Genomic DNA, 13,464 nt, shown 5'->3' on the forward strand with positions numbered 1-13,464 from the left:
CAAAAAGCGTTTGACAAGGTACCTCACCAAAGGCTTCTGAGGAAGCTTAGCAGTCATGGAATAAGAGGAGAGGTCCTCTTGTGGATAAGAAATTGGTTAAGAAGCAGAAAGCAGAGAGTAGGAATAAACGGACAGTTCTCCCAATGGAGGGCTGTAGAAAGTGGAGTCCCTCAGGGATCGGTATTGGGACCTGTACTTTTCAACTTGTTCATTAATGACCTAGAATTAGGAGTGAGCAGTGAAGTGGCCAAGTTTGCTGACGACACTAAATTGTTCAGGGTTGTTAAAACAAAAAGGGATTGCGAAGAGCTCCAAAAAGACCTCTCCAAACTGAGTGAATGGGCGGAAAAATGGCAAATGCAATTCAATATAAACAAGTGTAAAATTATGCATATTGGAGCAAAAAATCTGAATTTCACATATACGCTCATGGGGTCTGAACTGGCAGTGACCGACCAGGAGAGAGACCTCGGGGTTGTAGTGGACAGCACGATGAAAATGTCGACCCAGTGTGCGGCAGCTGTGAAAAAGGCAAATTCCATGCTAGCGATAATTAGGAAAGGTATTGAAAATAAAACAGCCGATATAATGCCGTTGTATAAATCTATGGTGCGGCCGCATTTGGAATACTGTGTGCAGTTCTGGTCGCCTCATCTCAAAAAGGATATTATAGAGTTGGAAAAGGTTCAGAAGAGGGCAACCAGAATGATCAAGGGGATGGAGCGACTCCCTTACGAGGAAAGGTTGCAGCATTTGGGGCTTTTTAGTTTAGAGAAAAGGCGGGTCAGAGGAGACATGATAGAAGTGTATAAAATTATGCATGGCATTGAGAAAGTGGATAGAGAAAAGTTCTTCTCCCTCTCTCATAATACTAGAACTCGTGGACATTCAAAGAAGCTGAATGTTGGAAGATTCAGGACAGACAAAAGGAAGTACTTCTTTACTCAGCGCATAGTTAAACTATGGAATTTGCTCCCACAAGATGCAGTAATGGCCACCAGCTTGGATGGCTTTAAAAGAAGATTAGACAAATTCATGGAGGACAGGGCTATCAATGGCTACTAGCCGTGATGGCTGTGCTCTGCCACCCTAGTCAGAGGCAGCATGCTTCTGAAAACCAGTTGCCGGAAGCCTCAGAAGGGGAGAGTGTTCTTGCACTCGGGTCCTGCTTGCGGGCTTCCCCCAGGCACCTGGTTGGCCACTGTGAGAACAGGATGCTGGACTAGATGGGCCACTGGCCTGATCCAGCAGGCTCTTCTTATGTTCTTATGTTCTTATGACATTGTTGGCTGTTTTAGAGTGTAGCAAAAACTTCCAGCAAACTGAAGTGCCTTATTCTGCCTGTTTACATAATTACATAATCATGTAATTATGTATACTGAAACAGTATGGGAGGCCATAACATCATCATTGTCATCATCATTGCCATTTTGGCATATAAGCCATATAAGTCAATTAATAACAATATAGTTAATTCAGTGTCACCAACAAATAAACCTAATTATAAAACTTGTTCTGAAACACTGGGAGTAGTGCTTTTTAAAAAAATTCTTGGTTATTAGTTAGAATAAGATGACAGAAGCAGCAACAGTTGTGCTACTGAGAGTGTAGGTAGTAGCCTTCATGTTGCTCACTCTTGATAAAGCATGAAGCCTTTTAGATTAAACCATCTTCTTCTTCTCTTGTAAATTCTACCTCTAGGGGTGTACATTCTAATTGGAGCTGGTGCCCTCATAATGCTGGTTGGTTTTTTGGGATGCTGCGGAGCAATACAAGAGTCCCAATGCATGCTTGGTTTGGTAAGTATAGACTTTGAGGGCCAGTTACTATAGTTGATAGAAGGCTATACCACTTTGTTTCTTAATGTCTTCTTTATACTTTCTGGACCCTATTTTCAAAATGGAATATTTTCCTTCACAATGCATGCAGAATTAGGGTATGCAGGGTGCAGTTGACAACGTAAGTTAGATCTGAACGTGTATGCCACAAAAGTGGTCCATCCTAGATGCACTGTGTGAACTGTCTCTAGTAGAAAGTATTGTATGAATTCACACTGGGTGGCGATGAAAGGTTTATTTCTATGGTGGCTCACCCACTCATTATTCTACTTGCAGGTTTATACTACTACTTTAGCAAGGTTCTCAGTGACTTAAAATTAATCCCTCTCTCATACTGTCCTAGTTTGGATATGTTAAATTTGTATCCTGTCTTTCCACTAAATTGTGGTCAAGGCAGCTAACAGCAAAATACAAATACAACAATAAAATAACAATTCATACTTGCAAAACAGGAAAATCAAGATAAGGATTAGGATTAGTAAACAGTTCTCCAGTTAAACACAGTAGAATTGGCAGAAAGGCAGAAGGACAGATGGACAAGCAAACTTCCCTAGGCAGAGAATTCAGTGTTTTCTGGGGAAGAACATAACTGAGAAGACTATATATTTTATAGGAACTCAGCAAAAGTGCACCACTGGAATACTCCTTTATGTGGGAATCGCTGCAAGCTATCCTTTTGAAGTGGCAGTCTATGTATGCAATGCATGGCCAGATAATAGTGGTGCATTGAAACCATTGCACCAGGGTCCATGCCTGTAAGGGGGCCCAGACTCCTTTTCATTTTAAAAAAATTAATTTTCTAGCCCTCCTGGAAGGAAAATTAGGAGGCAAAATATGCAGGTAATCTTCTAAGAAATTTCTGTAAAATGGGCCAGGCTGACTCTTTTCTTTGTTTTACACCAATGAGTAAAATCAGACCTGTGATTGCTGAGTGAGTTGTTGGCAATAGGAATCTCTGGGGTCCTACGGAGCTGCTGTTTCGCCTTCCCTTTTAGTGTACTTTTCCTGCTTTTGTCTCATTTTCTGGTTCTTGGAGTCTCTGAAGTTTGCCCTTCCTTCCCCCCCCCCCACCAACCAGGATGCATCCTTCCTGTGGTGGGTTTATCTGAGATCAGGTATTCCCTCAAAGTTATTTTCTCCAAATACTACTATACAATAAGTATGAGTGGATGTTAAAGCCCCCCATCTCCATGGCAAATGTGAAAACTTTGCAAAGAGGCTTAGGCATGTCTTCTGTTGTGCAGGAGCTTAATTCCAGGCACTCATTAAGAATTCACTGTATAGTTAACTTACAGTTCAATGATCTGTGTGTCTACTCAGAAGTAAGGCTTACTCCCAGGTAAATGGGTACAGGATTGCAAAATCAAATAACAATTTTAACACAATTAAATTATTACTGTTAATAACATTTATTCTAGAACATTTTAAAATCCTGTTAGTAACCTCAGCGTAAAGTGAGAACAGGTGTTTTTTTTTTTTTTGCTGAGCAATTGGGAAAAATACTGACTTTCTACTTTTTCTTGCTGTTACCTATAAAAGTAAAACATAAAACTTTTTTTAAAAAATCAGTTTAAAAATGAACGCAAGATCGCTCTGCTTTCTACAGTCCCCTACCTCCAGTAGCTTCATGCTTAAGATAGCTCCTTTTAAGAATCAATATGGCCTGTGCATTCTAACCTGGGAATAAGTTCAGTTGAACACAAGTGAGACTTATGCATCTAAAATATGCAACAATCAGGCTAGATTAAGATCGGTTAAACCTTGGAGCCATACTAAATGGGGGGGGGGGGAGAAAAACATGTCTATACTACAAAGATTATTGCTCTGTGATACAAACACTGTCCCCTTTTGCAGCAATTTTATACCTCCTTTTATACCTTCACAACAGCCATGTAAGGTGGCTTAGGCAGGGAGGACTTCACTCCAGAGGCATGAGGTGCTCCACCACCGGGGGAGTCATTGCAGCTGCCCTTCACCCATAACCAGGCCTGCCTTCTTCCTGGGCCTCCTGCACTCCCTGCCCCTGGCCCCTGTTTCTCAGTACTGCACTGATCGGCTTTCCTTGCTTTTGAGCAAAAACAAAGATGAGTTAAGTGAGTTTGAAATGTGAAACTGCACAAGCTCAGAGTATTTTTTTAGTGGAAGGGGGAGTATTTTGGGAACTGCACGAGAACCTCCAGCCACCTTAATCCAGCCTTATATGCATGTATGTATTGGCCTGAAGATTCTATACTTTTTAAAATGCTGTTACATTAGTAATTCCAAGTAATATTTGGTATACTTTTGGGAAGAGACTGTCCTTGGATTCTGATCTAAGGCAAAAAAAAAGGTCTTGACAGATATTGTGCATGCCACCGTAGTTGTCCTTTCAACAGTCCTTTGAGAGGTTAGTATGATGAACATACAGAGCTGTTCTTTACTTGAGCTGCATGTAAGCCCTCCATGCATGTACTGTGAGTGTATTTAACACTAGTCCTACTGAGAGTAGACGCATTGAAGTTAATGAACATGACTAACTTACTTTCATTAATTTAAGTGGGTTTACTCTGAGTAGGACCTAGTTGAATATAACCCTGTATGTGTGAATTGTGGGATAGGACCGCACCTACTGGCCCCCTCCCCAAATCTGTATGTCTTCCAGCCCTGCTTCCAATATAAATAGGCTCTTCTTGGTGATGTTCCGCTGAATGCACAGAAGCCTTACAGTGTTAGACAATTGGTTCACCTAGCTCAGTGCTGTCTACTTTAACGATCAGGAGCTCTCCAAGGTTTCCGACAGGGAAGGTTTTCCTAACCCTGCTACCTGAGGATCCCTTTTAACTCGAGATGGCAGGCATTATAATCTGTTTGCATAATTTACTTTTGAGCTATTTTTGCTCCTATCTCATTGTCCTTTCTGTAGGTTTCTATAATATAAAACAATTGATAGGTAGTCATGTGAAGCACAGTACCTGCCCATGTGCCGTGAGGCTGCTCAATGTGTGGCTTTAACGGGTGCTCAATGTGTGGCTTTAATGGCAAGAATTCCCAGCTGTGGAAGCATAAATGACACCACTACATGGGTCCCCATACACACCCATTGCAACTGGCAAAGCAGCTGTTTTAATCAATACTCTAATTTGGTCACAGAATTTACATAGTGTGCTGGAGAAATGCATTAGGGAAATGTAACTCATAGTTCATAGATGTGTTTAGCACTTACAGGAGTGCTGATATCATCACAGTGGGTGAGAGACGAAATCTTTTTTGTGTTGATAACTTTTCAGAGGAGTCAAAACACTTTGTATCCATTTAATAATAAATGGATTCATATAGATATTAAATAGCATGGGAAAGAGGATAGAGCCCTGTGGCACACCACAATCGAGAGGCCAAGGGTCTGAAACCTCCTCCCCCAATGCTACTTGTTGATGCCTATCGGAGAGAAAGGAATGGAACCACCGTAATACAGTGCCTCCTATTCCCAATCCCTCCAGGCGCTGTAGAAGGATACTGTGGTCAACAGTATCAAAAGCCGCTGAGAGATTGAGGAGGACAAGAAAGGTGAATTCTCCCCTATCTAATGCCCTCCTCATATCATCAACCAGAGCGACCAAGGCTGTTTCAGTTCCATGTCCAGTCCTGAAACCCGATTGGTATGGATCCAAATAATCCGTTTCATCCAAGTGTGTCGACAACTGATTAACCACCACTTGCTCAATGACCTTGCCCAAAAATGGTAAATTCGAAATTGGGCGAAAGTTATTCAAAACCTGGGGATCCAAGGAGGACTTCTTTAAGATGGGCTTTACAATTGCCTCCTTGAGGGCTAATGGCATTACACCCTCCTTCAAGGATGCATTGACCACCGCCTTGATCCCCTCGCCCAGTTTCTCTTTGCAGCTCACAAGGAGCCACGATGGGCAAGGATCATTTAGACAGGTGGTAGGCTTTACAGTCGAGAGCACCTTGTCCACATCCTCAGAAGGGAGAGGCTGAAACCGATCCCATTTGACTGGCTCGCAACTGGCCAACTCTGTTTCATTCACTGCATCCACAGCGCACGGAATCGAGCTCCGCAAATGTTCAATTTTGTCAGCAAAGTGCTTTGCTAACTTGTCACAGGAGGCCTTAGACTGTTCCAAGGGTTCCTGGGCAACTGGACCGACCAGGCTTCGGACCACTTGGAACAACCTCCTGGGACAGCACTCTGCTGACGCAATAGAGGCAGCAAAGAACTTCTTCTCTGCCTTTATTGCCACTTGGTAGGCAGTTACTGCTGCTGTAACCTGTGTCCGGACATCTTCGGAACGGGATTTCCGCCACCGGCGCTCTTGTCGTCTCACCTCCTGTCTCAGATTACGCAACCGTGGTGTATACCACGGTGCTAACTGAGTTCTGTTCAGGGGGAGAGGACGTTTCGGTGCCACCCGGTCCAGGGCCCTGGTGATCCCTTCATTCCACTCCAACACCAGGGTGTCAACCGAGTGGCCTTCAGCAGGTTCCAATTCCCCAAGCGCAGTCAGGAATCCTTCTGGATCCATCAAGCGTCTGGGGCGGACCATTCTAATAGGTCCTTTCCCCCTGCGGAGGGTGTGAGGCATCGAGAAGTCTATGTTTACCAGGTAGCGATCTGACCATGACACAGGGGTGGAAGAAACTGCCCCCATCTTCAGATCACTTCCCTCCCCCCTCAGGACAAACATAAGGTCGAGAGCATGACCGGCTACATGGGTGGGCCCAGTGTTACTAAGGTGCAGTTCCCAGGAAGCCATGGTTTCCAGGAAATCCCGAGGGGCCCCAGTGAGAGTGGTCTCGGCATGCACGTTGAAGTCACCCAGCACTAATAATTCTGGGGACAACGCCCGCACAGCCGAGACCACCTCTAGCACCTCGGCCAGGGAGTCTGCCGTGTAGCGGGGTGGGCGGTACACCAGCAGGATCCCTAAACTGCCCTTCGGGCCCAACCTCCAGTACATGCAATCAACAAACTTAGTCCTATGTAGAGGAGGTCTGGCAAAGACTAAAGACTCTCGATAGATGACTGCCACACCCCCTCCCCGCCTTCCCACCCTCGGCTGTTGTGCATAACGGAAACCCGGTGGACACATGGCCTCAAGAATGGGATCTGAGGCCTCATTCAACCAGGTCTCCGTAATACATGCCAGGTCTGCCTCATTAATCTCATTTATCTCATTAATCCTATGCATACATACTTGGGTGTAAGCATTGTTGAACAAAGTAGGATTTTGGAGTGCATAGGATTGGGCTGCACAAGTTTGAGCTGGGAAGTCATCAGTTCAGATGTCTCCTCCAATGTCCTAGGTAGTGTTACATGAGCGGCTACTCAATCGTTCCTTATAGGGTAGCTGTTGTATGTAATTGAGACAAAATATATGAATCTTGTGAGCATGCTAAAGTGCTAACTATAGAGATATTTAGTATTTTCATCTCATGGTTTTAAAACCTATGTGCATTTGCCAAACGTGTTCAGCCACAACCTGACTAAAAATGTCTTCTCCTTTTCCCCTAGTTTTTTACCTTTCTTCTCTTGATTTTTGCTCTTGAAGTCGCTGCTGCCATCTGGGGTTTTAAGAACAAATCAAAGGTAGGTCAGTGTATTCTAAATATTTTAAGTTGCTTTTAAAATACAATCTAGAATTATAAAAAGTATATCCACCACGTTTCATTATATGACAAACTGATGGCAATAGTGGTTGACCCAGTTGATGACAATATGGTGCCATCACTTTAAAAAGTAATGTAAGCAAAAAAGAAAAGTCCTTCTCTTGAGAATCTCAAGTTTGACAGTGGAAAGAGAAATGTAAGGATGTGGCAAACGCTGCCACACGTACACACACCCATTTTAAATATCGGATTTTATGTTTCTGGTCATTCTTTTGTACCACAGTCTATTCCAGTATTTTATTTTATTTGTTTAATGAATTTGTATGCTGCTTTTCAAAAGATAATATCATCATATAGTGGCTTCCAATATATAAACACAATTAAAAACCATATAAACTATCAGAGTACAGTAAAATATTTCATTTCTTCTAATCCAATTCCATCAGCCAGCCATCCTAATAAAAATAAAGTCCCCTACCTCTTATACACCCTCACTAAAGACACTCATGAATAAAACCATTTTTCAGCCACCTAAATGATAGCAAGGAAGAGACTAATCATCTCTCTCAGGGGAGTTCCATAACCATAGGACAGCTACTGAAAAGGCCTATCCCTTGTACCTGCCAGCCAAGTCTCTCTCCGCAGCAGGCATATGAGTACGGCTTCTGTCACTGATCTTAAATCTCTGACAGGTTTGTATGCAGGTGGGCAGTCCTTCAAGTAACTTGGTCCCAAGCCATTAAGAGTTTTAATGGTCATGACCTGTAATTTGAATTGGGCCTGGAAGTGTATAGGCAGGGAGTAAAGCTGACACAGACATGATGTAATATGGTCTGAGTGTTTAGCTCCCTGTCTATGCTGCATTCTGTACGAGTTGAAAATTATGCATGGTGTGGAGAAATTGTATAGGGAGAGGTTTTTCTCCCTCTCTTATAATACTAGAACGTGGGACCATCCAATGAAACTGAATGTTGGAAGATTCAGGATGGACAAAAGGTAGTACTTATTCACACAGGACAATGGAATTTGCTCCCGCAAGATGTAGTGGTGGCCACCAACTTCAACGGTTTTAAAAGAAGATTAGGCACATTCATGGAGGATAAGGCTGTTGGTAGCTACTAACCGTGGTGGTTATGTTCTGCCTACACTGTTGGAGGTATACTGGGAATTGCAAGTGGGGAGAGTGCTGTTGCACTCATGTCCTGCTTGTGGGCTTCCCATAGGCATCTGGTCAGCCACTGTGAGCACAAGGTGCTGGACTAGATGGAGCTTTGGCAAGATCCAGCAGGGCACCTCTTATGTTCTTACTGTCTTCAAAGGCAATCCCACACAGAGTGCATTGCAGTAGTCCATCCTTGGTGTAATCAGGGCCAATTGCAGTAGCAAGATATCCTCCATATTCAATAAGTCACAGCTGGCAAATCAAGCTAATCAAAGGCACTGCTAGCCACCAATAACACCTGTGATTCCACAGAGTCCAGGCAAAACCCTAAGCTGCAAATGTGGCATTTCAGGTGGAGTCCAACCCCATCTACCACCAACTGAATTCCTCCTTACTGAATTTGGTTGTTTCCCCACCCACAGTACCTCTGTCTTGTTTGAATTAAATTTGTTGCTTTACCCTCATCTATCCCAAAGCTGCCTCCAAACACCTGTTCAGTAGTTTCACAGCCTTCCTAGGATTAACAGATGGAAAGATGAGGTAGATGGTGCAGTGCCTGATGCTGCAGTATCAGACACTGCACCATCTCCAGATGGTTCCTTCCCCCAGTGGTTAAAGAATATGAGGGACAGAACAGAACATTGAGACACCCCATAAGCCAAAGGCCACAAAGTGGATCAGAAGTCCCCCAACACAACCGAGTCTGTCCTAACCAGAAAGGACTGGAGCCATCACAGGATTGTGTCCCCCAAATCCAGTCTGAGAAAACTGTCCAGAAGGAAATCACGATTGCTGAGAGATCCAGAGCAACTAATTATATATTTGTTAGTTTTAAGATACCACAAGGCTTATTTTGTGATCCCCTATTTCATGTGTTCCTTTTTGGCAAAAGGGGGGCGCCTCCCCACCTCTCATATCTGAGAACGTGGGTGCATTCCATTTACGTCTGATGTAGACATAATGCAACAGAGGAAGCTGCCTTATACTGAGTCAGACCATTGGTCCATTTAGCTCAGTACTGTCTACACTGACTTGCAGCGCTTCAGGCAGGGCTATTTCCAACCCTACCTGCCAAGGATTGAACCTGGGGGCTTTAACGTACAAGGCAGATGGTCTACTGCTGAGCTATGGCCATGGTTTCCTGCTTTAATCCTGATTGATAAACTAAATGTACATTTGCTTATTCTCTTCCTCTCCCTGTCCCACTGTAGACATTAAGCCTCTAGCTCACAAGGGGCTGCAGGAATGGCAACAGAAGCATGAGGGAGGAGGGAGGGCCAATGGGCTTGTCCTGGCTGTCTTCTGCCCCTTGCGTAATGGTCATCACGTGTTTGGGAGAGAATGAAGGAATAGGGTTCTAGTTAAAATATGGTTTTCCCTGCCAAAAGTGTCCGTCAAGACCTGCATGTTGTCTTGCAAGCTGAGAAGCTAAACAAGCATGGAAACAGCTTTAACATTAGCTTGGCTTAGGTCAGATGCAGCACTTAACCATGATAAATGCAGATCCACTTCAAATCTTGGTTTTACAGTCTTGTAAAACCTTTAGGTATTCAGATGTAACAATAAATATGGTTACATGTTAGGTTTACATGGGGTCTGAGAAGCATGGAGAGGACAAGCAAATTTTGGGAGGTTAGTGTGAAGGATTTCAGCAGTCATGCGGTATACAATGTATTCTAGGTTCTCTTTAAGTAAAAAAAAGGAAGTACTTTTGTCATTATTGGGATGATATTTTGTTTGTATTTTTAGATTGTAGATGATATGCAGGAATTTTATAAGTCGGCATATGAAAAAAGGCAGGAATCTGCTGCCAGAGAAACTCTGAGAGCCTTTCAGCATTCAGTAAGTCAGATCTTAACTATTTTTCCTTTACTCCTTTACCTATCCAAAGCACTCAGCCATGATAGGATGTGTTGTTCTTCCTCTTCGTCGTTTGAATTTTCCCCTCTCCACCAAGTGCTGTCTATAGTTGATGTTAACGTATGCACCAAGTTGTTTAAAACCTACTATGGTTAGCATTCAAGTTGGAGCAATCATAAACACTATCCACTGTTAGAGAGTTCAAGTGGGAAAGGTGAGGAGGAGCTTGTGAGCCTTTTCCGATTTCTTAGGCATGGGGAAGAGCTTAGGCAACCCAATTTCTTAACCGTACCTAAGAGATGGGGGGGGGGATCACATCTCCACTGAGCCAGTGAGTGCTAGAAATGCAAGCTAAGAGTTTCACGGTACCACCTTGAAAAAGATTAATTTTAAAGGGGACTGGATACTTTCCACAAGACTTTGGGCAATTTTGGTAAGTGAGAATCTTTTCTCTCCGTCACAGGTCCCTTTTTAAACTAAGACTTGTGCCTGCAATAAACATATTTGGAGGCCCTAAAGAGTGTCCTCTTCCCTAGTGGCTCTGTGATGGTGATATTCACACACAAAACACAGCCTCATAGGGTAGTGCCGTAGGAAAGCGATTCCCATGTGGCTTAGTGAGTGAGTTGTAAGGGGCCTTGTGACTGAGCACCACTGAAGCAAATTCTTAATCTGTCATAAGTCACACATTGTGGAGCTTCTAAGCATATTTTATTGTGATATTCACAGGAAGGTGGGGTTGGGGGGAGTTGCCTTTGGAATGGATGTGGCTTCTTGAAGAATTGGGATAAAATGAACTACCTTGTGAGCCAGTTACAGGAGCTGTGCATGAGTTTATTGCACTGCAATCATTTGTCAAGATGAACAGTTTAGCTGGTTGTCAATACATGTTATGGTTTATTTCTGTGCCACCTTTTGGCCAAAACAGGCCCCCAGAGAATACAACAATAATACAATTTACAAAAATTTAAGACAACAAGATCATAACATTTAAAAAAAGCAACAACTAAAAGCCAAATACATTCACCTTCCTGGTAAAGGACAGTTCCCAGAAAGATGTCAAAAAGGGCAGGGGTAAAAGGCAGGTGGAAAAGTTTGCCCCTTGATGGTCCCAGCAAGGTCTCACCCCTGCAGGAATACTTCTCAAGCAGCAGCTCTTCCTTATATGCATCCACTCAGACGGGTGGGCAAGGCAGGTGGAACCTCATCCCATTTTTTTAAAAAAATACATCCTATTTGTGGAGTTTACACTCTGTGGGTAAAGGTCAGAAGGCAAGAACAGAGGAGAAAGTGTTGAATGAGGTGGTGGTGGTTTCTGAGTAGTAGGGGACTTCAGTTTTCTTGCTTTTTGGTTTTTCTGGATGCAGATATTTTGTAGATACCGTCACTCTCCCCTGAATCACTGGGGCTTATATGAGCATTGCAGCGTGGGTGGGTTGTCCAGTGCACATTCACATTGACTGCTTGCATGGAAGTGTGATTCCACATGCAGGTCTTCTTTGGCTGGATCTAGGCAAGAGTATAAACTCAATGCACTATGTGGAGTTCTAGAGAACTCTTGCTGCAAGAAGGCTTCAATGTTTTGTAGGGTTTTCCGTGTACATATTTTAACATAACCACCAAACATTATTTTAGCAAAGCCCTTCTAATTGATAATTTACCCAGATCTGTTGACTTGAAACATACAAGGACATAACGTTGACATACAACTGCAATGTCACTTTTCTTTCTACTGTAGCTAAACTGCTGTGGCTATACTGGGTATGAGAAGGAACTTCAGGACACCTGTCCCAAACAGGATTCACTTATAGGACAGGTATGTAGTTGCACCTCAGGGAGGTGCATGCCTCATGGTACTAATGTTAAGCATAATATAGTAAATTCCATCTCTGGGGTGCTTGTGTATGCTACAGTGTGGAAGATGAATAATTTATTTCTCTTCCAGCCATGCCCTCAAGCTATTCAGGAGGTCTTTACCAAAAAGCTTGATGTGATTGGAGCAGTTGGCATTGCTGTTGGCGTGGTGATGGTAAGTTGGGAGCTTTTCTGTAAGGTTGATATGATGTACATGGTACTTAATTACTCATACATGTAAAAGCCATAAACAGGCCAAATTGCCCAACAATAGGAAGCCTACTGAGAGAAAAATGTTGATAGTAAACACACCATGATGCTAAATTGTTGGTGTAAACTACTTTTCTGTGACATGAGGGAATTGTGGGCACCTAGAAATATTAGCGCTACTAAACCTCTGCTGACTTGAACCAATACAGTTTCAGTCATAGCTACATCTGAATCATTTATGGTCTTGACTTGCTGATGTTATTTATATTATCCTTCATGAAGTAACTTTGCCAATGGTGTAACTTTCTTTTTCAGATCTTTGGTATGATTTTTAGCATGATCCTTTGCTGTGCTATTCGTAGAAACCGAGAAATGGTCTAAAGGGATCTTGGAGGAGTCCATCACCTACAGTCAAGGAGTCTCTAGTTATTAACTTCAGCATTCTGAAAGATATTTCTAAAATTATATATTTGTTTTTAAAATGCTTTATTTAGTACTGATCTTACTTTGTATTCTTATGTTTATAAAAGTTTAAAAAGAATCTACTTTTGAAAAGGTACTATATTTGTTAAGCTAAAATCCAGCAACTTGTATATAGGATTTTTGCCTCTAAATTGATGTCTTGTTTCATGAAACTTAACAACTGAGATGTAACTTACATTGGAGAAAATTTGATAGTTAATAAAGATTTAAGACTACACAATTACTTTTAAAAAATCACCTTTTTCCTTTCAATGTACAGATTCTGGTACAGGAGAATGGGGGATACGTAGTAACGTATGGTATGTCTCATGGTATGTCTCAGAAAAATCTACTAAGAACATTATAGAAACTCTCATATGCTTGAAAGTTTTCTAGCATGTGGATGAAACCTTTATTTATTTATTTATTGGATTTATATCCCACCCTTTCTCCCAATAGGAGAAACGTGTG

General features: G+C 42.6%; 1 protein-coding gene across 1 annotated transcript in view; it reads left to right on the plus strand.

Moving 5' to 3' along the window:
• Window positions 1–13,237, plus strand: part of CD9 (CD9 molecule) — a 52,331-nt gene extending 39,094 nt beyond the window's left edge. The window contains exons 3-8 of the mRNA XM_061582615.1: window positions 1,702–1,799; window positions 7,351–7,425; window positions 10,357–10,449; window positions 12,206–12,283; window positions 12,413–12,496; window positions 12,847–13,237. Of these exons, the coding sequence (XP_061438599.1) occupies window positions 1,702–1,799; window positions 7,351–7,425; window positions 10,357–10,449; window positions 12,206–12,283; window positions 12,413–12,496; window positions 12,847–12,912 (494 nt within the window). The 3' untranslated portion in view covers window positions 12,913–13,237. The remainder of the gene's footprint in view (window positions 1–1,701; window positions 1,800–7,350; window positions 7,426–10,356; window positions 10,450–12,205; window positions 12,284–12,412; window positions 12,497–12,846) is intronic.
• Window positions 13,238–13,464: the final 227 nt, after the last annotated feature.

This window comes from Rhineura floridana, chromosome 8 (assembly GCF_030035675.1).
Source record: "Rhineura floridana isolate rRhiFlo1 chromosome 8, rRhiFlo1.hap2, whole genome shotgun sequence".
Lineage (NCBI taxonomy): Eukaryota > Metazoa > Chordata > Lepidosauria > Squamata > Rhineuridae > Rhineura > Rhineura floridana.